The sequence below is a fragment of the Poecilia reticulata genome, chromosome 13 (assembly GCF_904066995.2).
Source record: "Poecilia reticulata chromosome 13, P_reticulata-male-v2, whole genome shotgun sequence".
In the NCBI taxonomy this organism is placed as follows: domain Eukaryota; kingdom Metazoa; phylum Chordata; class Actinopteri; order Cyprinodontiformes; family Poeciliidae; genus Poecilia; species Poecilia reticulata.
The window spans coordinates 23,326,949-23,353,864 of record NC_088842.1 but is presented as its reverse complement, the minus strand read 5'-3'; the positions used below and the strand labels follow the sequence as shown (position 1 = coordinate 23,353,864).

Genomic DNA, 26,916 nt, shown 5'->3' with positions numbered 1-26,916 from the left:
TCTTCTGTGGATTAAAAAAGCTGCTCTCACCGTGCCACAACAAATACCAGAGAAATCACAAGAAAATGCTGCCTTGTACAATCCCTTGCAAAAGTATATTCATCGTGTGAATGACATGAGTGTCATACTCATTGGGTGTACGACATTTTTGTTGGAAAGCTTACAGAAGAACTGTTAAAAAATGTGAACAAAGAAATAAACAAACTGAAGATGTGGTTTGATGGCAACAAGTTGTCGCTAAAATTGATTAAAATTAAAATTATGTTATTTGTGCTGCACAGTGGGCATAGTTGGTAGAGCTGTTGCCTTGCAGCAAGAAGGTTCTGGGTTCAATTCCCGGCCCCGGTCTTTCTGCATGGAGTTTGCATGTTCTCCCTGTGCATGCGTGGGTTTTCTCCGGGTACTCCGGTTTCCTCCCACGGTCCAAAAACATGACTGTCAGGTTAATTGGCCTCTCCAAATTGCCCCTAGGTGTGAGTGTGTGTGTGCCTGGTTGTTTGTCCTGTGTGTCTCTGTGTTGCCCTGTGACAGACTGGCGACCTGTCCTGGGCGAACCCTGCCTCTTGCCCGGAACGTTAGCTGGCAGCAACCCTCCCGACACCACTGAGGGACAAGGGTGTAAGAAAATGGATGGATGGATGGATTGTGATACTCTAATGAAAGTAGTTCTAATTATTGAATTAATTGGTATAAGAACGTATAAATGATGAACTTCTTTAATCTCATGAGAGAGTAGTAAGCACATGATAAAATTCTTTTTATATGACTTTTTTGCAAGAACAAATAGGCTCAAAATTTGTCCTCTAGATGTTTAACCTTGATAAAGACAAACTCCAAAATATCTAGCTCTTTAAATCACAACTTCTTAATTATGCACAGTTTTTGTTGGTCTACTGGAAAAATGCTGCTTCGTCTAGTGATTTAGAGACAACAGTGAACCCAGAGCTTTAATTAAGTCATTTAATGTCTCATCTGAAACATCAGCACTATCTAGGTCATGGTGAAAACGCTCAAACACAGGAGACAAATGCAAGGTACAAAATAATCCATGGCAGAAAAATATAGGCAGAGAAGACTACAATGCAAAAGAACAGAATACATAAAATGATCAAGAAGCGTGAATAACATTGTGTGTCATCAGTGCTACTTTTATTGGATGAACCCCTGAGTTTGAAGAGAGAAAAAGAAGTATAAACAAGAGAAACATGAACAGTAAGCAGTTGGCATTTTTCTAGATTTTAAGGATGACGAAGAGAGAGACAGAGCCTGCTGAGTGACACCAGACGAGATTGCATTTTCAAGTTTTAATATTTACAAAACAGCAACAGAAAAATACCTTTATTAGCAACATCCATGTCGGCTGAAGACGTAGTAGCGACGATGATAGTATTAATACTGATAATACTGAACAAATGACCATTTTTTTAGTTGTTTTTTTCTTTTTCTTTTTTTTTTACTTCAACAAGTTCACAATTTTTTTTTAAAAGAAACATAGTATTGTTAAAATCTAATACAAAGAAATAATCAAACAAACAAAATAAAATTGAACACACACACACACAAAAAAGTTGTGTCACTTCTTTACAAGTCGGAGTGGAGCGAGGCACCGGACGCTCTGTGCAAAAGGGACAGGCTGCCCCTTCCTTTACTCTGCTGCGGTTTTCTCTCCGGTCAAGCATCTCTCAGGCAGCTGACTGTGAGGGGAGTGGGCACCACAGTGTGACTGCTGCTGCCCACCCTGCGTGGAAGTGATCATATTGAACAAACAATGTCCAGGTTTGTCTCTGGAGGGGCCAACTCTTCCCAAAAGGCTGATTGGAAACATTTATGTCCCCTCTTGTTTCTGGACTAGTGGCTATCCTGTTAGTCGTCGTAACTGTGACAACCCCTCAGCTCTTTTCCTGACCAAGTCACAGTTCTCAGATTGTTAATCAGGCGGATAAATTAAAAACTGGAGGAACAGATTTTGATTGGTTAAAGAAAAAAAGTCTAGGTCTGCTTCGGGTTTGTTTCCATTAGATGTGCTGATTTCAGATTACATCAACAACCAGTTGAACTGATTGCTTCTTTTTTTATTATTATTATTTTATTATTATTATTAATCAACGCCTGTTTTTAACACTCTGGTGTAACTAATTAGATTTTATTGTAGCTATACAACAAGTCTTGTGACATTTACGTTTTTTAAAAACACACATAGAAACCCAATAGTCCAAGAAAGAAAAAGAACTCAAGCATTAACAGATCAACTTCCACACTTCTTTTATTCTCCTTTTCTGTAACATTTAGCTGATTGGTCCCTCAGCTGACGTCACTAATGTCTCTGTGTCCCCAGCTTTCTGTCTTCTACTAAAACGCCAACAGTAATATGGGGATTATTCACACTACTTCATTTTTTTTGTTTGTTTGATTACCCACCTCTTTTTTTCCTCCCCCTTCCCCCCAGCTGTTTGAACACGCTGTTATTTACAAGACCTGGAACTTCCAGGAGTTCTGGTCTTTGTAGTCCAGACAGTCAGCGGCATTGAAATTGAGCTTCCAGGCAGCTTGGTCTTTGTAGTCTAGACAGTCGACGGCTCCGAAGCCCAGCGAGGCGGCTGTGTAGCCCTGCGAGGAGAGCGAGGCGGGGGACTGGCTGAGGGGCCCTCCCATCGAGGAGGCCGTGATGGGGCTCAGGGCCCCTCCGGTCCCCGACAGCTGCGGGTGCATGGGGGACAGGTAGGAGCTGCAGTCCAGGCCGGTGAAGTAAGAGGAGGATCCGGCGTAGCTCTGGCTGTAGGCCGGGGCCTGGGTGTAGGTCATGGGGTAGGTGGTGGTGCGCTGCATGCAGGGGGTGGTGGAGGCTGACAGCGGGTCCGGCAGCGGGGAGATGGAGGCCGGGCTCCAGATGGAGACGGTGGCACTGGCGGAGCTGGAGCTGGGGGTGATGGCTGTGCCTGGAGGAGGGGGCGGAGGGCTGTAGGGTCCATTGGTTGGGTTGGCACTGGCCTCCGAGGGCGCTTCTCTGGCCGGGGAAGCCTTCTTTTTAGGAGGCCTGGGTTTGGATTGGCCGGTGCTCTGCTGCTGCTGCTGGCGGCATTTGGCACGGCGGTTTTTAAACCAGACCTGCAGAGCGCCAAAGTGAATCAGAGTGGTCAATAAATAAATAAAAGGAGAGGATTCACAAAAATATGAGAAACGTTTCCACATGTTGGCCTAAATTGTCCAGTGACGATACCTGAACTCTAGACTCAGGCAGGTTGATCTTGAGAGCCACCTCCTCCCTCATGAAGATGTCTGGGTATCGGGTTTTGGAAAACAGAGCCTCCAGGATGTCCAGCTGCGCACGCGTAAAGGTGGTGCGCTCCCGACGCTGCTTTCGTGGCGTACCTAGAAAAAAAGATTATTATTATTATTATTATTATTATTATTATTATTATTATTATTATTATTATTATTATTATTATTATTATTATTATTGTTGTTGTTGTTGTTATTTTACTTTAATTTTGTAGAAAAGATGCGCAACATATTTTGTAAGTCACAAAATATGTTATATTTGATTGTTTTACAACACTCTACGAAACATAACATAATATGTCATATATACCTGGGGGGAAACAGCGTTTCAATGAAATCGTCATCAATCCAGTGCAAGTAAAAATCGATTCAGCTTGTGTTTGGGGAATTCCTTTTTCTTTTCATTATTATTATTATTATTATTATTATTATTATTATTATTATTATTATTATTATTATTATTATTATTATTATTTGTGCGGGTTTCTGGTTTTCGCGTTTAATGAGATTTCATTTAATTGTCCAGAATACTTTAATAGTTTAGAGTTTAAGAAGGAGTTGATTTTTTATTACTATTATTCTAATTTCTCTGTTCTTCATTATTTTGATTTTTTTCCTACTGACTCTTCACGAGAGAAATATTTCGATAATTATTTATATTATTTTTGTTATTATTGTATTTTTTTTATCTTCTCGGGGGAAAAAAAGGTCGTTTGAAAAAAGACCCCCTTTTACTCGGACTCTATACTTATCGTCCAAATTGCTCGATTTTCTTCTTTCTGATTTTTGTTGGAAAGCTTCACTAATCGGCGCCGGAAATCCCTGTTTTATTTGAATTATTGTGTGGAGATGACAGATGTGCGCAGCGCATCGAAAAACAATAAGCGCGTTAACCCACTGAGTAAAAAAAAAACAAGTGGATAACTAAAAACACACAATGAGAGTGTCTTCAGGAAGTAGGTTAGATGATTAGCGCAGCAGATTGGAGTTTGTTTTAATTCGGCGTGAGAACAGGCTGCATTGTCATTCACACACAGTTTCATTGTTTTGCTTTTCTTTTTTTGACTCTGTAATCCTCTGAACTGACAGGTCAAGTGAGCACATGTCCTGATGCCCGAGGAATCAGGCACATTCAACGGAGTATGAAAACTGAAGGAAAGATTTACGCACAATTGACTTGCAAGTTCATTTTCACAGGCTTGCACGTGTGTATCAACTGAGAGAGTAAATTAGAGGGATGAAATAGACACTAGGAAAACATTCAGTTAATAGAAAAGAGAAAAGTAAACTTTTTACTTACTGGGGTATCCCACGGCTGCGGTGTGTAGCAGATCCATGCCCGGGCCGGACAGCGTTAACCCGTTCACGGCGTAATGGGGCTGCTTAATGTAGGACATCATGCCTCCTGCCGGCTTTAAAACACTCCCTCACTCCCTCACTCTCTCTCTCCTTCTCTTGGGCCGGGGGCCGGCTCTCTGAACTATTCTCCAGGGGGTGTCTCTCTCTCTCTCTTTTTTTCTCTCTCTCTCTCTCCTTTTCTCTCTAACCTGTTTTCCTCCCTCTCTGTTTTTCTTTTTCTCCTGTTTTTCAGATGTATTTTTAAAATTATTTTCTGCCCTTGCCTTTTGCGTTCCTAACTTTCTGCAGCAGTGCACCTGTCCTCACCTGATGCGTAAAAGCGCAGCGGACCGGAATCGCTCTCTGACCCTTTAGTTCTGATTTTTTAAAAATGACAACGAAAAAAACAACAACAAACAAACAAAAAAACTGTTTAAATCAACAAATGACCAAATTGTCTGAAACAAACCCGCGCATCTATTTTTCTCCCTAAAACTTCGTGCGTAAAGGCAGTGCGCATCAGGAAAAGTAGTTGCTCAGAAAATGTTTGCCTGTCTCTCCGCGGTGCTGATCAGGGGCCCGACGCGGTTCCCGGTCCCTGACAGGAGTAAGAGGATGCGCTGCAGGGTGGACAAGTGAGGCGAGCAAGAAGAGACTGGCTAATTAGAAGAAACTTCTTAACCAAGTAGACGCACAGAGCCCTACCCCCTTCTCTCTCTCTCTCTCTCTCTCTCTCTCTCTCTCTCTCTCTCTCTCTCTCTCTCTCTCTCTCTCTCTCTTACGCAAACTCATTCGCTCACGTTGCGGGTTCAGTTTGGTTATCCTTTGTTTTACTTTATGAATTGTTGCGCATCCGTTCTCGCTGTAAGCTATGTTTATTTGACATATTAAATTTACATTTAAAATTAAACAGTATTTTAATACACACACGCGCACACACTTGTTGATATGCTCAGCAGTTTACACAAAAAAAAACGGAAAAGAGTGAACAGTTAAAACCAAATAACGACATTTGAAATAATAAGGTTTGAAGAAAGCTTGTGTATTTATCTGAGCTGTTTTTTGTTGTTGTTGTTGTTTTTTTTTTTGTTTTTTTTTAAATAACGGCCATTTTTAAATTAACCTCCTGAAATAATTGGGCAACCACTGCCAGAGAGCCAGGGTAGAGTTATCAAGAGGCGGAGAAGTGGGTACAGGCAGGATTAAAAGCAACACAAAGACCCCGTTGTTCTGCGCTTAAATCCCTTCCTGATCCCCAACATGCTCCTTTAGGCCCCTTCATTCATACATTCACCCTAAGCTTTAATAATAATAATAATAATAATAATAATAATAATAATAATAATAATAATAATAATAATAATAATAATAATAATAATAATAATAATAATTGTCCAAAGCCAGGCAAAGGCACAAGCAAACTAGCCCTCTTTACAGGTTTTGAATAGGCCAGATTTTCGTACATTTCTTGTTACGCTCCTGGTTTGGAGTCAAGTGCTCCCGACAGTAAACTATGCTGCTTCTCCTTAAACCTGTGGCCTCTCCCTACAGCAGGCAGTCTTGGTATTTGGTTTGGCTTAGCCTTGATTTGCTCTGGCTGGGCTTCGGCTTGTATGTTTTAGACCAGGGATGACCAAGGGCACACAATGGAGCAAATCTGACCTGCGAGCAGATTATAGTTGGTGACTTTTAAAAAAATCTTTTAGGGCAGCACTTCCACAGGCAAATAAAGTCTTCGTAAAATAATTTTTCAAAAGTTACTTTTGTTTCTCATCACTAACCAAACCTCTAATCCTCTGCATCATTCTGTATAAATGTTGCCAAAAATCTAGATATGCGTACCAGTGAGGTTCATTTGTCAGATTAAAGGTGCTATTTAAAAGTTTTAAATCTTTTAAATGGTATTCAACATACTTTTCATTAAGGCTACACTTCTGTTAAAAAAATTTTTTTATTGTTCTGACGTAAATTCTAATTTAAATGTCATATTTTCATTACCTGTAAATTAAACATCGTCATGACAAACACAATTAAAGACTTTCAAACATCCATTTGTGCAATATAACGTGTCTCACCTAGTGAAATAACGCTCAAACTAAAGTTAAATGCGCTTTTCAACAAATTTATATACTTCTAACTTAATAAAAATGATGACTGGATTAATTTAAAACGAATGAATCTCAGTCAATTTATAAGGTTGATCACGTTAAAGCATCACACTGAGATGAGTTTTGTTATCTTATTTAATTTCTTTGTCGTTTTATTTGCGTTCGGGCTCCGTGCTTACTGTTTGCTCCTCCTCCCCTCGGCCTTTATGGTTTTGCTTGTATCATCCTCTGCGGCGAGACAATTTTCCCAGTGTCCAAATCCGATTCTGCGCGCTTGTTAATTGAATCGGATTTCTTATAGTTTAAAATCCACACACACTCACAGACACACACACACCCACATAGGCCCATGCAGCTAGTGCCCAAACTGTATAAGGGGTTTATCTAGCTGGGTAAAGCCAAAGCGGAGATATAAAGACACACCGAGAGCTGCGGGGAGATTCTACAGGCGTGTTTGAACGTTCCCAATGCTGGAGGAAAAGGTCTTGAGTTGACGCTGAAGGGTGTGTTGGTGTTTGTCAGTGGGTATGTGGGTGGGTGACTCTGGAGGCCTGCATCCTCCTGAAGCTGGGAAACATCCAGCGGAAGCTTCACTTCGTTCACAGGTAGGCTGCGCTTTGTCTGATATCCCGCCCCCCCTTGTGCTACTTTGACACAGCAGCAGGTTGGATTAAGCTAACTTGTCTGGAAAAATCTAAACAACAACAAGAAAAAAACACTTTGGAAACTGAGAGACCTCAAGGGAGCGCGCGGACCACGGAAGTGCATGCGCAGTGCCGTGGTCCCGCGCGCTCTACTATCTTTAAGTCTCCTCTGACGTAGTTTCTGTTACACTCTGTCTGACCGGAAGCACGGGTCAAAAGTCGTCCGTCTAAGATAAAGCAAAACAGTATTGCTAATACCATAAATTTGCTGTTGGATATTAAAAAAAATAAAATAAATCAGCAAGATTACAATTGAACTTGTGTGGTTCTACGGCTTGTTCTGTCATTAGGCCCAGTCAGCCTAAGGCAGAAGCAAACTAAGCCTGCAAGTGTCAGACAGAATGTAGTTCTCATGTTTGTCTATAAAAATTTACTATGATTGTTTCAAAATAGCGAAAAATATAAAATAAGTTTCAAGATTAAAACTCGGAACATTTATAATAAAATGTTCATATTTAAATGAGCTTACAATGTATTTGCTGTACAATTCATATGAATTAGTGCTGCTGCTCGTATCTGCCCTTTAACATCTGGCAAAAGCTCCCACAACAATTCCCAGTTTATTCCAAATGCTTATAAACGGTGGTTAATAAGCACAACTAATTAAATTTGACCAAACTCTTCCTACTATTTATACCAAGTTTTTGTGATTCACTTTTGAAAGTATGACTCATGTCTCCTTTTGCAGCATCAGTAAAACAGAGTTCAATGCATTATTTTATAAACATAGCATTCTTTTTAAGACCATTTTGACTAAATAAAGCCTAACCCTATTATAACAATCTAAAGATGCTCATAGTTATTAGACTATTTCCATAAGATTAATTGATGATCTTTGATTATGGTGAGCTTATTATGGCTTTTTCTTTTTCTCCCTGTTCTTGACGTTTTCCAAAGGCATGAACGTTAAATTAAGTGGCCTCTCTAAATGACACTTAGATCTGAATGTGTGCATGCAAGGGTTAAGCATAGCCAGTCACATGCAGCCCCTTCATTCTGACTCCACAGTCTCTATTAAAATGCTGAACATCAGCTATTATTTATATCTCCACAAATAATTTGCTACTCTCACCTTTCGACACATTTTAAGTCAGACACTCTGAGTACTATAATTAATAAAAACATATAGGCACAAATGTAAATGCTAATCGAAATGCATTCTGTTGTACAATCAGTTAAAAAAATGTTTTTGTTTAACAAAATAACTTTAAAACAAGCTGGGATGAATGAGTAATGCTTAAAGTTTCACACATAAACAACATTATTTTTATTTAGAAAAAAAAACACAGAAGTGCTGCTGTGATGGTCAATAAACTTAACCCAGTTTTACGTAGTGCTGGCTCAGATTAGCAATGTTTGAAGACTTTGTGGTTTGTATATTTCTGACACTAATTTTGGCTACTGAATCATCTATTGAGTAACTTACAATTATGCTCCAGGAAGTAAAGAAACATGTTGGATTTTTTATAGTTTCATAAGGACATTTTATGTTCTTTAAGTCTGTAGACTTTTTAAGTCAGTGAAAGCAAAAAACAAGGCTCTTTAAAAGCACAGAAAATGTTCTTTTTTCTTTATTAACGACAAGGATTTTGTAATGTAAAATACTGAAATATGTTTTCAACATAGGGATAAAAGTCAAATTAAAGGGGCAGATGCTTCTTATTTTAGGTGAAAATCTTAACCAATTTCTGGACGCCACAAGTAGATAAATAGTGATAAAGTTAGTCTTTCCTTTTTTTAATTTACTTTGCTTATTTTACTTTAATCCTGTGTGGAGTTTGGCATAAGACCAATGCTAAATATTAATGCTCTTTGATCAAGACGGTGTATTTGAGGCGGCTGCTGTATGACAAGTGTTTCTGGGTTGTTTGAAGGAAATTGCTCCGAGATGAAGATCTGCTGGGCAGTTCAGACGCGCTAGGACCCAGAGCAGAAGCAAATTAAGGACAAGCATCACATAAGAGGCTTAGAGCATCTAATCTATATTGCTACACACACACACACACACACACACACGCGCACACACACACACACACACACACACACACACACACACACACACACACACACACACACACACACACACACAGTATTTCATAAACATCCCATTTTGCAACAAGCACGCATTCATGTCCCCAAAGGCGAGTGTTGCCATTGTGTTTTCATTTAGTTTTTCATTTTCTCCAAACTCTTTTATTCCCCCTTTGCTGACCTAAGCTTCCATCTCGTATTGTTGGAGAACTTTTGCCCAGATGCTGTCCTGCTGCTCCTCTCATCCTATTTCATTAGCAGACGGCCTTCGATGAACTAAGAAGCCAGGAGCAAACTCATTTGTTGCAGACAATTATAGTCAGAAAGGCAAAAAAAACCAAAAAAAAACAAACACACACAGGAAAGCTTCCTTCTTATCTTTCCGATGAGCGTCTGAGTGATTCATCTGCCTGTTTCACTGTGGAATCAGCTGAACAATCACTGCGGCGGGTCGACAAATGAAAAAAAGGATTTCAAGCTGAAATGAAAATGAAGTTTGACTAAGTCATGGATTCTGAACAATCACGCTAATGAAATTATCTTTCCATCCAGCCTGAACAGAAAATGCAATTTTCTTTGTTTTCCAGTGTCCCTGGTGAACATTTACCCAGAATCCCCCCTGCCAACATGGCTGGATGCTCAGTATTCATTCTGATACCTGAGTTTGATTCTGATTGTAAGAACAGCAGCAGAGCAGCCTCCATGAGGCGTGCCGGTATGGATCAGAAACTCCTTCTGAATCTGAATCCTAACACAGCCATTCCCAGCTGTTCTATAGAGGGTTGTTTTTTTGTATGTCTGTGTGCGCACTGTCTGCTTATGTTGCATGTGGGAGTGTGTGAGACATTTACGCGCTCACGCACGCAAACACACACACACACTCGTGCACTGAGTTCAGCCGATTTATCATAATATGCTTTATCTGAAAAGTAAGTATCTTACCTCGGGATAAAGGGAGGAAAGAGGGGTTTGTGGCCAGATTGACAGAGGAAGGGTGAACGGATAGAGCCGAGCAGAGCGCTCGCTGCTCTGGAGCGAAGAGCTGGACTTTTAGCTCGGTGGCTGGATTGATCAGAACTGAGAAGGTAACTGGGCTTGGTGGGATGGGAGGGAAAGGAGCGGGCCGCAGTGGTGTGTGTGTGCGTGTGTGTGTGTGTGTGTGTGTGTGTGAGAGAGAAAGAGTAGACAGGAGACTGATGCTTGGATGAGAAGGAAGCAGTGTGGTCTCAGAGAGGGGGACCGGTGGATGTTGAAGTGCTACCTGGAGGAAGTTTAGTTATACGGGGTGGGGTAGAAGGAAGGACAAGTGGAGACGTGTGATGATGATAAATCAGGAGAAATAAGTGGGAGAGGGACAGATGGGTGAAGGGGGGAGAATGGGAGGGGCGTCGGGACTGGACCACGAGCTCTCTGAGGGTCTCTGCCTTCACATAGAGAACATTCACACAGAAACTCATTTAAATTGATATGATTTATGTTTCCTAATGTCATCCTGCCGTTGAGCTTGTACCGAGTTATAAAAGCTGCAGCATTTGTGTTTGTGTGTGCGTGTGTGTGTGCGTGTGTGCGTGTGTGTGTGTGTGTGTGTGTGTGTGTGTGTGTGTGTGTGTGTGTGTGTGTGTGTGTGTGTGTGTGTGTGTGTGTGTGTGTGTGCGTGTGTGTGTGTTTGGAGTGTGTATTGAGGTCAGTGTGTGTTAACTCCTCATTTAGGAGATGTGAGGATTAAGCAGCATGAGTTCGGGCCGCGCCATGTGTCTCTGCACCCGGAACGCTTACGTCTCCTATAGCTGCAGCAACACAACCACAAGAAATGGAGGTTCTCACGCTGCCTATAGGTTATACTGCTGTGTTAGTGCACAGTGCATGCCTGTGGAGTACAGACCTGCATATGCATGGGCTTTTGTTTACGTGCGCGTCCATCTGGAGGGATTTAGGGTATGAGCAATCTGGCATGAGTCTGGGCTAAAGATAAACTGCAGGTCGTTTATATAATGAGGAACTAACCGACTGTATACAGTTTGGTGTCTATATGGAGCCTGAAGGATCAGTGAGAATTGAGTTTTGTCTCCATTTCACCAGCAGAAGTGCTGTACAGTAAAACCCACCATCACACCTTCAACAGTCAGATAATCTGGAAATTAGCTGAAAGAACATCAAGTCAGAATCTGTATTATTAGGAATCTGATATTTTAAATAACTAGTAGGAATACTAAAGAAGTTAAATTTCCTACAGCGATGATGATGTTCATGTTTTGTCACATTACAGTCACAAAATAAAAATTATTTTATCAGGATTTTATGTGATAGACCAACAAATACAGAGTAGCACGTGGAAGTGATGCATGAGTTTCAAAACGTGCCGTGAACAAAGCTCTCAAAAGTTTGCTGTGCATTTGTATTAAGCTCACTTTATTCTGACGACCCTAGATAGAATCTAGTTCAACAAATGACTGTTACATCTCATCTAAATCGGCAGGTTAGGCAAGGAGAGAATCAGTCAGAGAGGCAGCCAGGAGGCCTACGGTAGCTCAGGAGGAGCTCCAGAGATGCACGGCTCATCTGGGCAAAAACTATTAGTTTTACCTTCCACAAATCTTATCTTCATGAAAAAATAGCAAGGGAGAAGCCATTCAAGTCCCATTACCACTTGCTAAAAGTCATGGGAAGTTAAGAAATTGCTCTGTTCTTATTGAGACAACAATTGAACATATTGGGTTACATAAAAAATGGTACGTATGGAGGAAAACTATCACCCTAAACACATTCAACCTGGTGAAACATGGTGGTGGCAGTGTCATGCTGTGGGGATGCTTTTCTTTCAGACAGAGAAGCAGGTTAGAGCTGATGGGAAGACGGATGTAGACGCAGTTCCTGGAAGATAACCTGAAGCCGAATAAGACCTGAAACTGGAGCGGAGGTTCATCTTCCAGCAGATCAGCCTCCTTAAGCCTGCAGCGAGAGCTACAATGGAATCATTTTAAAGATTATTCATGTGTTGGAAGGGAACAGTCAAAGTACACTCCTAAAGCTAATGTTGGTCTTCATCTAGTCTGACTGAGCTTGAGCTGTTTTGCAAAGAATTAGTAACAATTTCAGCCTCGTGAGCGAACCTCAGCGCACACCTTACAGATTTATATTTTCCAAACAATGTAATGTTTTTTCTTTCGCTTGAAAGATGGTCGCTACAGAGGACTCCAATTTATTCCTGGAAAATCAGCCTTTTCACTGATTTTTCCATAGAACATAAAATTTTTGCAAGAAAATGCAGCTTGGGAAGATAAAAATACCTACAATTCTTGTCTGCACTCTATTGGTTTGCAAAGCAGCCAATCCAGGAGCACCAGGAGTTTTCCTCAGTGCTGATTGGCTGGAACCCCAGGTGAGGAGAAATGGAAAACTGTAGGCGTTAACTTCTGCTGTAGTGCTAACACAGTTTCCATGATGCGCATAAACATATATTTGGTGTCTAAATTCTTAAAACAGGCAGTTGAAAGCGTTTTTGGAGGAGGTCTCAAGATTTCACCTCTCTGCAGGTCCTGACCCCCTCTTTTATTCATTAAATTATTACTATGGAAATTAGTTGAAAGAATCTTTCTATAGCAAAGGAGGCTAAAAGTATGAATAATCTGCTAAAGTGCAAACACATTCATGTTTCACATTTCTATAAAGTTTAACCAAATGCGCTATACTCATAATGCCAGAACACAATGGACAAGAAACATATTAATGATTTGATTAAAGCATAATTTTTGGTTTAGTGTAATAGGATGGGATGTAATTATTTAATTTTTAAAAATATTTTTTAAATCTTTCTGACATTTTTGAAATAAACTAATCTAGTCTTGAACTTTATTCCAGTTAAACCCTAATGGTGTGATGTCTCTTTTAAAGGTTTTGTTAGGATATTTGAAGTCACAGTAAAAACATTTTTTTCTGGTTTGTTTCTGGAAAAGAAAATCAGATCATTTATTTTTGTAAACCTCAAGCATCTTGTAGCATTTCTCTTCAACAGTTCCCAGACTAATTTAACACAGCATTGCCTCTACATGTCACCTATTTGCAGAAAGCTGCTAATGTGTATTTCTGTGAGACTTTCTAAAGAGGACAGGCCATCTTTCCACACGTCTTCTTTGAGTTATGTCAGAGTCCTGAGCGTACTGGACGGAGGACGGGGCTGGGGATCAATACCAGAACGGCTTCATCTCTAAATAATGTCTGGCAAGCATCTTGATCAATTTCACAGACTGCAGACCCCCTGATGTGTGCATGTGTGTGTCCTGCTGTCTTCTAAGGGTAGACAGATTTCTAATCCGCTAGAGACAACAGCAGGTTGGGTCTGCACGCTGTGTGTGTGTGTGTGTGTGTGCGTGCGTGTGTTTGTTAACTGACATCATTTTACCCCCATCCTTGATCAGTGTCTGGGGTTTTAGCTTGTTAACACCTGTTCATGCCGTCATACTCATACACTCCAATAAAAGGAGTTAAAGGAAATTGCTGCTGCATCTGTAGAACCAGACAGTTTAAATTATCGCATTGGATAAAAGCATATGATTCATACATTCTGGTAAAACTTTATTATTTTTGTCAATTAAATTAGTTTTAATGAACTCTTCACATCAGCCTGAATGCTGCAGAAACTTAAAGGAACAAATCCTGCAAACATGCGGCTGTATGAACACATTTATATTGCAGAAAAACACACAGCCATTAGGTCATTGAGGCCAAAGGTCGTGCAGGCACTAATGCATCATGAAAATCTCGATATGTGTGCCTAAGCAAGATCTAGGTCTGAGGAGCATGTGTGTGTGTGTTATCTATCAGAGAACAGGAATGTTGCTGTAGGTGAGATGATGTCCAATAGTTTGAACCCCATCAGCACCAGCAGTCTGTCCCCTTCCCCCAACCTGCACCCTCATCACCCCATATGGCAGGAGGCAGCAGTAGTAATCATGGAAGTGGAGCAACAGGCCCTGAGCCTCGCTAATCCCTGGCCACACTTCGACACGTGCCACACTGATGCATTCGCTCGCCCTGCGCACACTCACAAATGGCTATTGAATTGAGGGACCTGTTTCTAATACTCACTCACGCATCTAAACAATAGATTTGGCAAGCACATCGCAGATGACTCATAAGCAGAGCAGAGTGATAATGACTGCAGTGTTTTATTGTAACACCAGGTTTAAGTGCAGCTGGTTGATGGAGAGGATCTGCTTCAAGTTGCCTCATTAAGAGCACTGTGCCAAATGCACTTTGTTTGATCTGCGGCCACAATTCGCCAAGTTGTCCCCAAATTACACCATTCTCTTTTTGCTGTTTATTTAAAATGAGCACACCCATCAATGCAACACCACACTGAGTACTAATTGACCACTGGAGAGCACCTTGCCTTATTGCACACATAAAGGCTCTTGCAATTGTGCACTGACTGCGTCACGTACACACACACACACACACACACACACACACACACACACACACACACACACACACACACACACACACACACACACACACACACACATGCACACAACCTTTTAACTGTGACGCACAAGGAGACAGGGCCACAATGGCTCTCTTATTGTTAATTGGCTGCTTAATCCTGAGGAATGCTTGTGATTAGAACCTGGTGGTGGGTCAGGATCTTGCTCAACACTCTCGTCCACAATAGGCGAGCTGTAACGGAGATCTGTGATGGAGCGCACACACCAGCGCACGCAGTCACATGCAGAGAAATAAGTGCCAACATTAATATTTGCATAAAGAAATGCAGAGTCGAGCATAAATGTGGGTGCATGTAGAGCCGAAAGTGGCAAGAGAGTTGTAATCATAGCTTCAAAAAAGTGAATGCACACAGAAATCTGCCCCATAAAACCAACTCAACTATACAGAAACCCTGAAGAGGATAACAATGGCAGTGGAGCGTTTGTTTGTGACTTAGAAGTCGGGTTTTGTGGGTTTTATTATCAATCCTAACCTCAAATTCCAAAATGGATGCTTGGCAACAGTGTAAACGATGTTACATATGAATAACAGTTTGATTAAATAAACATTAGATATAAACACATGAATTATTATTTCAGATTAAATATGAAACGTTGTTTAACTTAATATTAAGTTAGATACAACCTTATTTAACCTATCATACAAATAATACTGAATAGCATGCAACATCTTTAAAAGCATTAAGGATGTTGCTATGGTCTTTGGTAGGACAAATCTGCGAGAAATGAGGTTAATTTTCATTATGGTTGGTTGGTTGGTTTGTTTGGTTCCACAAATCACAAACTGTTTTAAGGAATCAGTTTAATTATTATTCTACTGTCATAAAATGAGTTCCTGTGTTTTCACAATTTAAAATAAAAGTTTCATAAATATTAAACTGTGAAATTTCCTTTTAAGTAAGCTGCACACCAGTTAAGAGTTGCTTGTTGCTAACAGCTAACTGGTCACCATATTCTCTGTTGTCTGTTGACGTCTTTTATTCCACCGATTACCCAAGGTACAGCCACAGACTATTTGAAAATGGTGGGAAAAGAGTTAGTTTCAAGTGTTGTTGGACATTCTAAGTTGGTTGTTCTATTGTTTTAATTTCGCAAGATCTTTCTTGCCATGAGACACTGAGACAGAAACTAGTTGAAACTGGTTGTCTGCTTTGCAACATGCTTCAAACTGGGATGATGTTCCAAGGTTGGACTTCTTTGGATCTACTCTAAATAAACCTCATCTTGCTGCAGTGACAAGAACTTTGTGGAAAACAACTGTCAGTAAATCTCAGCTGCATTTAATCATCTGTACTCTACACTAAATAGTGATTCAGTGAAACACTAATTTACTTACAAAACCTTAAATACATTTGTAGGGAAAAAATTTAATAAATGTATCACCCCTACCCATGTGTCATGTTCATTACCACATATTTCATGATGTCATCTTGTGACATCATATGTACGATAATTTATGTACAAATTATAATTCATGTATTTATCACATAGTTTATCATTTCAGTAGTATCATAGTATTATGTTTTATATTATCATACCAAATTGCATCATATGATATTGCATTATGTCATAACACAACATAACATTGTATAACATAACAAAATATAACATTACATAATATTATCATGACATAGCGTAGCATAATATAGCATAGCATAACGTAACAGGATAACATAATAAAACAGCAATCAAAAGTTTTTTGATCACATCAAAACTACGTAACAGTAGCCTAGATGAGAGAAAATAAAAGTAGAAATGCCAATTTCAAGTTCATGTTTTGTCATCATTGATTGGTCAAAAGCAAATTCCTTGAGTTTGGATCGACAGCAAAATTTAAAAGTCAAACTCTTGTTTGATCACATTAATTGTGGTTTTGTCAGAGATCAGTTGAAAGAAAATTATTTTGTATCCTTTAGGGACTCAAGAAATTCAAAAGTTTGAAGAATTAAGAATTTATGAAGAAGCACTACAGCTGAATGTCATCTGCGTAAAAACGATACAATATATAATGAAATATGTTAATAATCTGTCCAACAAGGGGTTATAGAATAAAACAACAAGTTGGTCTAAAACAGAACCAGTGTGTAGTCCACATACTACATCAGTAGAATGATGTGACTTATGCAGACGCTGAGGCCTCTGATTGAAGGGTAAAATCTAAACAACTTAAAATGACTGAACAAGAGGAAAAGATGTTTTGCAGTTGGAAAGTTGTAGGATTCAATGGTCCCAGTTAAAGTGTTAAACTCTAAGATAAAACTGCCATTCTCTTTAACAGAATAAACAAAAACTCTTCTGTTATTGGCAGTTTAGTCTCTGTTACTTCCTAATTTTCAACCATTAGGTAACATAACACGAATAACAAGGGCATTTGTGGATTTTAAGGGAGTTCACTGTAATTACGTTGAAGATTCTGAAAATTGTATTGCTCTAAAAGATTTCTGGTGTTTGTTTTAAAGTCGGCATGCAGTGCTGCCCACTATCCCCTCTGTCTCTTCATGTTCTCTGTAAACTAACCTGCAGAAACATGAGACAGTGTGACAGAACGGCGGTTTAACTGCCCCACCAGCGCAGACAAAAAACAAACACACAAAAGAGAAAAGAATTACCAGACAGACTGGTTACAGGTAGATGGATAGTTAGGGTCTCTGTGAGTGTGTGTGACTGCGTCTGTGTGTGTGTGTTCTGGAGGAGGTCTAGCCAGGCTGCATCACTGCTGACACACTGCTGCTGGTAAATCCAGCTTAGTGTGTCTAAAACAGGCCTTCAAAATCTGCCACAGGGCACCTAATGCAAGGGCCGCTGTCACCCGCAATCACTCACACACACCTAATCCGCACGCTGTGACCCAACACATACACACATGCAGACACAGACACACACATGGCCAATGCTCTGGGTCCCACTCAGCTTGGCGAGCTTGTCCCAGTACCAGGAGACACCAGCCACAGGGTCAACATTTCATGCAGAGGGGTGGGAGGGAGAGGGCAGAAAGGCTGCGTTGTGCTGTGTGGCCGGGTATCAGGACCAGGAGAGGTTCAAGCAAAGGGTTAAGAGACGTGTGGAGGTAGTGATGGAGGTGGAAACGGGCAGAGGAGTGGAGAGTCTGTGAGGAGAGTCTGTGAGTTGAGGTTTTAAGGGGCAACTAGGTCTGTGGTCTGAGGAGGAGGCCCAACAGTGAGGGCTGAAGCAGGAGAACACCTCGGAGTTAAAAAGATAAAGCAAAGAAAACAAGCTTGGAATAAGTTTATGAAAATTAGCGACATTAACAGCATAATTTGAAACAGCGTCAAGCAACAGATATGTTGAATTAATGACAAAATCAGACATTCGACCTGCTGTAGTTTTACTAGGGTCATTACTGTAGTGCGTAAATTAATTACGTAGCTTGTAATTATTTTTTTTAACATGCAAAGATTCTGCCTGGAAACTTTTATACTCACGCCGTTCTGGTACGACATGAGAGCCACAGCAATGGATGACGAAGCTGGTCTGGTTTCTTTGCCCGCTAGGGGTTCAGTTCAGCTTCTGAATACAATCTGATTGAAACCTGGAAAAGACTATTGTTGTGTGCAAGTTGTGCAAAAAGGAGTTAGCCTATCACTGCAGCTACTCAAGCCTGAAATACCTTCTTAACGTAAAACATGTTGCGGCAAGCAAAGACGTCCCGAAGACTAATGTCAGCGTCCACAGTCCACATTTCTAAATAAATATTCTTTTCAAAGAAGATACATGAATAAGTAGGGATTCCTGAAACACTTTGCACCAAACTGATGGTTTAAAAACCTAAACAACAGATTAAAACAATATGTTTGCACTGATCTCATTCTTACACTTATTAAATACTTTAGCTGCAGAGAAAAAAAAAACATTAAGCAGGAAATTTATATGAAAGATTGATTAAATTAATCTCCTGAACAGGAAGAATGATTTTCTTTCTTGGGTTCCTTCTTTGTATTTTTCTATGCTGCTGCAAAAAAAAACACGTCTAACAGCACCTCGTGTGTATTTGTGTATTTTTTTTCAGGTTTCTGTTAACACAGTGAGGATAAAGAGTTCAGCATGGCAATAACTTCAACATCAACTTCATTTTTGGCTAACATAGAAAACCAACGGTGAAGATCACTGTATTGCTTTATTTGAAACTGTGTAGCCAAGTTGGACGCATAGGATTAAAGCAGGGCATTTTCATACGACAGACTTGTTTTATTTTTCCAGATTTCTTTCTTTTTTTTCTTTTTTATATAAATAAACAAAAAAGTAAGGCGAGACACTGAATCCGATTAGGAAGTTTTGCATGTTCAGTGAGACCAGCAGGTCTCCTGGCTGCTGTCTGATGCTCACAGAAACAGGGCTCTCGTACTAAATCCCACCTGTGTTTGCAAACAGCATCATGATCCACTCTTGGAATACGCCTCCTCTTATTCCTACGGCAGGTTTCAACAAGGGATGCAGTGTGTGCAACTCTAAGTTGATAACAAGGTTAAAAATGATGTTTTACTCAATTGTTGTCATTTATTAATTGCAGAAAATGTGAAATTTAACAAAGTGAATCAGGAGATGCTTATGATATATGATTTTCTTCATTTTCTGATTGAACAATAATTGTCTAAATGGTGAATATTAGCTAATATCAATGAAAATTCACTTCATCCCTCATTGTGCCTACTTTCACGGTTTATATTATTAGACAATATTAGTTTGACATTTTGTTTTGAAAAGATATTGAATTGGAAGAATCATTTTCTTGCGATCCCTACATTAAGTTTGCCAATGACTTTTTAAACAAGTAAGATATAAAAGCCTAATGAAGATGTTTAATTTGCAACTTAGACTGTTTTTAAATCCTGTTTTTTAAAGGTTGTGTAAAACTAAACATGTAATGATACTAATCGAAGTTGTTACCATGTACCTTTAGCTAAATAAAAGCTTTCCAACATTTCTGTTTTGTCACTGGGTTTTGTTCATGTATAAAATGATTATTTTTCTTTCCTTATTATTTAAATCAACCTTAACTCTGATACTTGCCCTGAACCTAACTATTACCTGTACACCTAACCTAATCCTAAACTCATTTCAATGCAAACACTAAAAACGGTGGCCCACCACACTAAGAACGGGCTTTGGTCGCAACAAGATTACACCAGAAAAGGTCCTAAAGGGGCAACATAAACAAGCACACACACATTTAGAAGGATAAGAAGTTTAGATGTTGACCTGAGTCCAAATAGAGGTCTGTAAATAGGCAAGTAAACAGGAATTAGGAAACAGTGTGAAGAAGGTGACTTTATGCACAACACTGCCACCCGGTGGTCGCGTAAAGTATTTCAGCTCCTGCTGAAATACCCAAACAATGTTGTCCTGTTTCTAAGTAACTGGAATTAATGTGTATTTATTGCTTACAAACATCAGTTATCTTTTTAATTCATAAGAACAGTTTCCTTACTTTCATAATGAAAGTATCTACAATAGCAAAGAAAGACAGTACACTGATTATTCTGTTTTCTAGCCTGTTTTATTATGAAGTGTTGTTACAAAGGTGGAATAAGTCCCCTGGTTGATGAATTTAGAAGGGTGTAAAGAAACAGTATCAAATAAGCTGTTGGATTGTTGCTGTGAATTTTATCATTAAAACCTCACTGGAGTTGTCAGCTGAATTGAACCTGCATCCATCAACCTTTTCCAACAGCGTTTCACTATCAGATGCACATGATCCATCCTCCTGACACCCAGAGAGAAGGAAGCTGTTTTCTGTTTTCAGACTGCGATCGGCGGTGCAGCTGCACTGAACATGAAATGCCGTAAAGCACAGGTGTCAAACTCGAGGTTCGCAAGCCAAATCCGGCCCACCGTAGCTATCTCTACGTGTGTTTAAATATTACATTATCAGAGAAGTCAAATCTGTTTTCATTCATATGGGATCAAATTACATCAATGTGAGAAAAATGTTAAAAAGTTGTTTTAAGAAGTAAATTGCAAATTCGAAGTTTGCTAATGGGTAGTTTTATTAATACATTCTGCCACAACCGGCCCTTTGAGGACATTCATGATCTCGATGCGGCTCGAAATGAAAATGAGTTTGACACCCCTGCTAGAGAATGGCTGACTGCTGCCAGTGAGAACGCCTCTACTCTCGCTCTGCTATGGCAACCAGGTGGGCTTCGATCTCAGCCTCCGACAGGGTCCTACAGAAAGGTGAGGACGAAATGGTTTTATAAGATGCACAGGGCCTTTCTTAAGCATTTATATATCATAAACATGTTCACCTGTTGTAACATTAAAACTGTGGTGTGTATTTTATTAGTAGTTTATTTGCCAGCAGATAGCGGAATATAATTAGAAAGTGAGCAGTACTTCTACAATGATTAGTGTGGTGAAGCAATTCCATATTTTAAGAAAGTGAAACTCAGACATTGCATAGATACATCACACATAGAGTCAAACATTCCAAGCAATTTTTTATAATTTTTGTTTTTGTAATTTTGATGATTACGACTGACAGAAAATCTAAACTCAAAATTAAATAAATAAAAAATATATATATTAAAATAAAAATAAAAAACATTTAAGAATATTATTTATATTATAATAACTAATAATGTAAACCCATATTAATTATAATATTAATATTAATTAAATAGTAATATGTAATGTTAAATATTAGAAATGCTAACAAATATTTATATTGGCTTAGTTAATATTTAATTATTTAACATTTAATAAAAATAATTTTAAATAACATTTAAAAATATTATTATAGTTTTTCAAATAATCATATTATAAGCTCTTTTGTGTTGGTTCAAAACATAAAATCCCAATAAAATACATAACATTTACGATCATAAAGTGACAAAATCTGAAAATAATCAAATAGCTTCTTTAAGACAATCTGAATGTTTCAGAAACACAAAGAACAATTGATTCTATCAACACTGTCATTTTATTTTTGTATTTATATTTGTTTTACCAATGCGGCACTTTTTATTAAGCTTAGCCTGTTTAAACATTTTAAAAAGTTGGTCATTAAAAATAGCTTTATGCCACATCTGTGATTTTGTTAACCTTTTGTGACAAAATAAGGTTTAGAAATCAAAACGGGTCAGTATATTTTTTTTTAAAGAAATTGTACTTTACAGAAAAAAAATCAGTCGTGGTCAAAGAGTCATTACCTGAACTTAGGCTTGTCTTTGGTCACTACACCAATCTCCAACTCAGTGGCCTTGAAGTCCATCGAGAGCACAGAGGCCAGACAAGATATGGCCATCTGTAGCAAGAACAGAACATGAATAAAACAAATTAATCATTAGAAAACTAAGAAAATGAATTAATAACACATTAATCAATCAGCTCTTCACGTTGTTCCCAGCACTTTAATGTTATTCTAAAGACAGATTTCTGGTCTGATGCATTTTAATGACCAAACTCAATCCTTAACAGACTCCTCCATCGGTTTTTGACCCAATTTCAAAGTTTAAATTAAAAGTTCTAACTTTCATAACGATGAAAGTATTTTTGCTGATGGTATTTTTTACAGAAAGACTGAAGACCATAGTGGTCCTGTGATGGACCGGCGAAATGTCCAGCTTCTCTCAGACGTACCTGTACCGCCCTGTCATGGCTCAACTCTGGCTTCTTCTTGAGTTTCTTCTCTAAGTAGCTGTTGGCCTCCGTCTGTTTGGCCCCGACCGCCGTGGCTCTGAAGCCGCAGTAGTATCCTGCCGGGTCACATTTATACAAGACGGGGCCGTGCTGGGGGTCCATCGCCACCAGGATCATACCTACAGGGAACCACAGGACAGATTTAAGAAACATAAAACACAATAATGAGACTTTAAATGAAACCACAGTCCCTGTCAATATTATTCATCTAGTTGTTTTTATCTTTTTATTCACAAATCAATCATAATCAAGAAAATGTGACTTTTTTTGACAAAAAAAACCCTCTTTAAGGTCAAAGTGACTTTTCATTTCTACAAATTCTACAACATTATCCACTTTATTTATGGTTTCTTATACTTTTTACTGTATTTCTGAAACACTTTATGTTGATAACACAGTTAAGGAGAAATAAAAGCCCTCACTCACAGCAGCCTAGCGGTCTCATCTCTGCATTCTGTGTGTACACCTGGGAAATATCCGCCAGTCTGCGACACAACACGTCCGCCGTGATGTCATAGCCAAACTTATATTTCCATTCTCCAGCCTCCACTCGGGCCCGGTGAACCTGTGAGCGACTGTCCGCTACAAAAAACAAGTGAGCAGGTTTGTAACCCTGCATCTTTAAAATGGAAGTCAGTGGCAAAGAAGATCACAGGGATATGTAACGGATGGTACGAGGGCTGCAACTGATGATTATTTTAGTAACTGATTATTCTGACAACTAATCGGATAAAAAATTCTACACATTCTACAGATTTTTTTATTTAACCACCTGTTCCTATTTTATATAATATTGGAAATGCATTAGAATATGCAATAAACAAAGAACACAGTTGCTTTTTACATAAGAAATAAACATTTTATTGACTAAAATGTCAATAATTTAGCAAATTATGCATCTGCGGCTAAAAGAAATACTTCCAAAGTCGAGATGTGCAAAGCTCTGCCCTTTCTGCTTGATAAAAGTTCAAAGAGAGGGTAGGACTAAGCTGTTGACTATTTTTTGGATTAACTAATTAATAATTGGTGCTTAATTGGAATTTTATTTTTTTTTACAGAATATGAAGCAGGTGAAGCTAAAATTATGCCAATAGAGGAGGTTTGGGTAGAACATATTCACAGAAAAAAATTTTTTTTATCTTAAATGCAAAATGTAAAATCTTTTTGTACAGCGTTGGTGTAATTACTGCTCTGAATATGTTGTTCTTTCAGAAAATGGCCTCTTTTGAGTCTGTGTGCTCAAGTTAGCAATTAATCAATTACTAAATTAGTTGACGACCATTTCAGTAATAGAGTCATCACGATTAATTCGATTAATTGCACCATCCCTCGTTGGTACGCACCGTTGTGGCCCGTCATCACACAGCCGATGCGAGGGGTTAGATGGAACATGTTGGTCACAGTGGAGGAGTCCAGCAGCTTGTCCTGCAGTCGAAGAAAAGCAAGAAAAATCCACTTTAATCAGGTAATTCTCTGTAGATGTGAGTTAAACACATCCGATCAATTCAAAAATATAAAAGTATGCTGGATAATCTACCATAATACCTGACCAAATGAGCTAAAAATGGTTCTGTGGTGTTGTAATGTGAGTGACTCTGCTGATCAGCTTCATAAACTAGTATTGTGTTCCAGCTGTTTGCTGACTTGAGCAGTGTTTAGCTTCACTGGCTCTAGCTCATGTGTGTGTTTGTGTCAGATATCCTACCGGTACTTTCTTTTGCGTCACCACCACCACACTGTCCGACCCTCGGATTCCGACAGATGTCAGCCCACTCTGAGAGATGGCTTTGAAGGCATACTCTGCATGGGAGCACACCAGTACACACAATGAGGAGAGAAGGCAGGGTGTGTAAACATTTCACATTTTAAAATGTTTAACTTTTTCCACATGTGAATTTCCACGTTTTTCAGTCAATATTTGGGATATTTTGATTTCAAGGACAAATATTTGAAATAAGTTGATCTCATCAGTATAAATAAAACATGGATGCTGCTCAAATTATGGAAACTTAGATTCAGATCTAGGCTTTGACTAGGCCATTCGACCATAATCATGCCTTGATTTGGTCTATAGAAACAAAACATTTTAAATGAAATATTCATATATAGAGTACTGTTCTGAAAATTTATATTGGGAAACTTTGAGACAGAATCAGAGACAGATACAAATGTTTGTTTCTAGGATTTTTACTAACACATTTTCCACAAGTATCTACTCTAATCTTTTCTCTCTGTATAAAAAGTAATTTAGTTGCACTTAAAAATATAAAAGTCAACCTCTTCTTTACATTAGATCCCAACTTTGAGATGTCTAATATCTGGGCTTTGACTCCAGTTCTGTTTCAGGTTTTATTTCTTTACAGATTGTTTCACTTTTTCCTCCAATATAAAGTAAAATTCCGGTTCAGGTTCTGCTGCAGCAAATCTTTCCCAAACCATCACATGTCCAGCTCCATGCTTCACAGTTGGTAGGATTTTCTTTTCTTTTTTCCTGAAATGCTGTTTTTGGTTTATGTCAAATATGTCTTCTGATCTGGGTGTCAAAATAATTAAAATTCAGTCACCCTACACAGGTTTACACACCTCATATGAAAGTTAAATATATGTAGTCTCAATATTTTTATGTGTTGCAGTTTGTAGCAGGTTTTCTATAATTATTACCCTGTATTGTACGCCATTTATGTTCCAATAAACAATTTTCACTGGCAGATTAATTAAATGTTGCTCTGTGAGAAACTCAAAGCTTGTCATCTTGTTTTATGAATTAAATCAGCTTTAAACGTTCTCCCTGACCTATCTTCATGATGCTGTTTGTTCACTAATGTTCTCAAAAAAACTCTGAGGCCTTCAGATAACAGCTAAGTTTATGTTGAAAATATATTAAACACACACAAATCTCATATACGTAGTAGGCGGGTTTTGAAGGCAATTGATGGTGCTTGATTTAATTTAAGGGGAACAAAATGGAGGATTTAGAATACAAATGGACACCACACTTTTCAGTAAAACTTAAAATTAAAACCATGTATCATTTTCAAGCGGTTTGAATACTTTTCCAGAGGACTGGATGTAATATAAAAACGCTCTAATTCATGCGCATGAGTAATAATAAGAATAAATTCCCCGAGTAAGAGAGAGAGAGCAGAATTAAAAATACTGTGTGTCACCTAATTCTAACTGGATAATGTATCTGGTTGCCATATTTTAGCAGGTAAAGCTGCGTGTATTCACATGAACTCAGGGTCAGGAGGCAGCGCTTGGCACACAGCCTCTTGTTCTTGGGCTGACTGACGCCTCCGTGCCTTACACCGTGATGTCAGGAGGCCAAACCTGGCAACCTGCGTGCTTCTATAATGTTTTAAAGCTGCTGTTTACGGTTATATGTGCCGACAATAGCATTAAGTATTACAAATAAACTTAAAAATAAAAAATTCTGCGTGTAGTTTAGATGAAACAAATAAAAGTTTGATGCTAACACAGCATTCAGACACAAACCAGCTAACCTAACTGCCAACACCGTGTTTATGCCTTACTAAAAGTTAACAGGGACTTTATTACGAAGCGCAGCCGCAGCAGTGTCCCACTGACAGACAGCAATCATACACAGGTGTGTTAGCGTCGGCTGAAGCACCAGAAACAGGTCCTTACCGACTTGGTAGAGTCGGCCCTCTGGTGAAAAAATGGTGATGTGTCGGTCAAAACCAGCGTTGGAACCGCGGGACATTTTCCTCCTCCGGTCTCACCTCAGATGAACTCAGCGGGGGGCTGATTTGACCTGCGTCGGCTCGGATAGTCGATAAATATAAAACTTTTAGGAACTAGCAGTCAGGAAACAGCATGGCTGCGCTGTCGCTGAATGATAAAGCAGGATAATGGAGTGACTTCCCTGAGTTTTTTTCTTTTTTACTTTCTCTTTCAGTTACATTTCAGAGCCGCTCCGTTCCTCTCTCAGTCATTGGACGGCAGCAACAAGGAAACAAGGAAGTTAATGACCCTGCTTTTCACCTGACTAAAAGGTGGCCATTTTAGGAGGGTCAAACACGAAAGATGCACTTAAAGGTGGGAAATGTTGACTCTCGTTCCTCCTGAGGCATCCAACTCTTTCTGGAGGGCTGCTGGGTCCGCAGGTTTTTCCGCCAGGGGCGGATCCACGACGTTTTCCAAGGGGGGCCATGTTCAGCCCCTCAGTGGGAAAATTTCCATGTATAAGGAATAATAATAACAACAAAGAACGGATATAAAAATATTAAGCTGTACAATTTTGACAAAATACAAAGAAAAAAGTTTTACCTA

At 39.1% G+C, this 26,916-nt stretch overlaps 2 protein-coding genes and 1 long non-coding RNA gene across 4 annotated transcripts; 1 reads left to right on the top strand and 2 right to left on the bottom strand.

Annotated features, from left to right (window-relative positions):
* Positions 1 to 946: 946 nt before the first annotated feature.
* LOC103474857 (homeobox protein otx5) lies at positions 947 to 5,677 on the bottom strand. Its single transcript, XM_008426115.3, has 3 exons — positions 4,580 to 5,677; positions 3,218 to 3,369; positions 947 to 3,105 (listed from the first exon to the last, which is right to left on the bottom strand). The coding sequence occupies exons 1-3, from the start codon at positions 4,677 to 4,679 to the stop codon at positions 2,467 to 2,469; spliced, it is 891 nt and encodes a 296-aa protein (XP_008424337.1). The 5' UTR covers positions 4,680 to 5,677; the 3' UTR covers positions 947 to 2,466.
* An 839-nt stretch (positions 5,678 to 6,516) lies between these two features.
* Positions 6,517 to 19,905, top strand: LOC103474856 (uncharacterized). 2 transcript variants are annotated; one of them, XR_535240.3, is made up of 2 exons: positions 6,517 to 7,330; positions 18,992 to 19,905. It is a non-coding gene; the product is annotated as an uncharacterized LOC103474856 (long non-coding RNA). The 2 variants fall into 2 exon arrangements; XR_535239.3 differs by lacking the exon at positions 6,517 to 7,330 and adding an exon at positions 9,672 to 10,545.
* Positions 19,906 to 20,457: 552 nt separating this feature from the next.
* Positions 20,458 to 26,647, bottom strand: psma6l (proteasome 20S subunit alpha 6, like). The gene is made up of 7 exons (XM_008426113.3): positions 26,272 to 26,647; positions 24,329 to 24,423; positions 23,967 to 24,048; positions 23,050 to 23,205; positions 22,564 to 22,742; positions 22,134 to 22,228; positions 20,458 to 21,149 (listed from the first exon to the last, which is right to left on the bottom strand). Exons 1-7 carry the CDS (start codon positions 26,345 to 26,347, stop codon positions 21,092 to 21,094), a joined length of 741 nt encoding a protein of 246 aa, XP_008424335.1. The 5' UTR covers positions 26,348 to 26,647; the 3' UTR covers positions 20,458 to 21,091.
* Between the last annotated feature and the right edge of the window lie 269 nt (positions 26,648 to 26,916).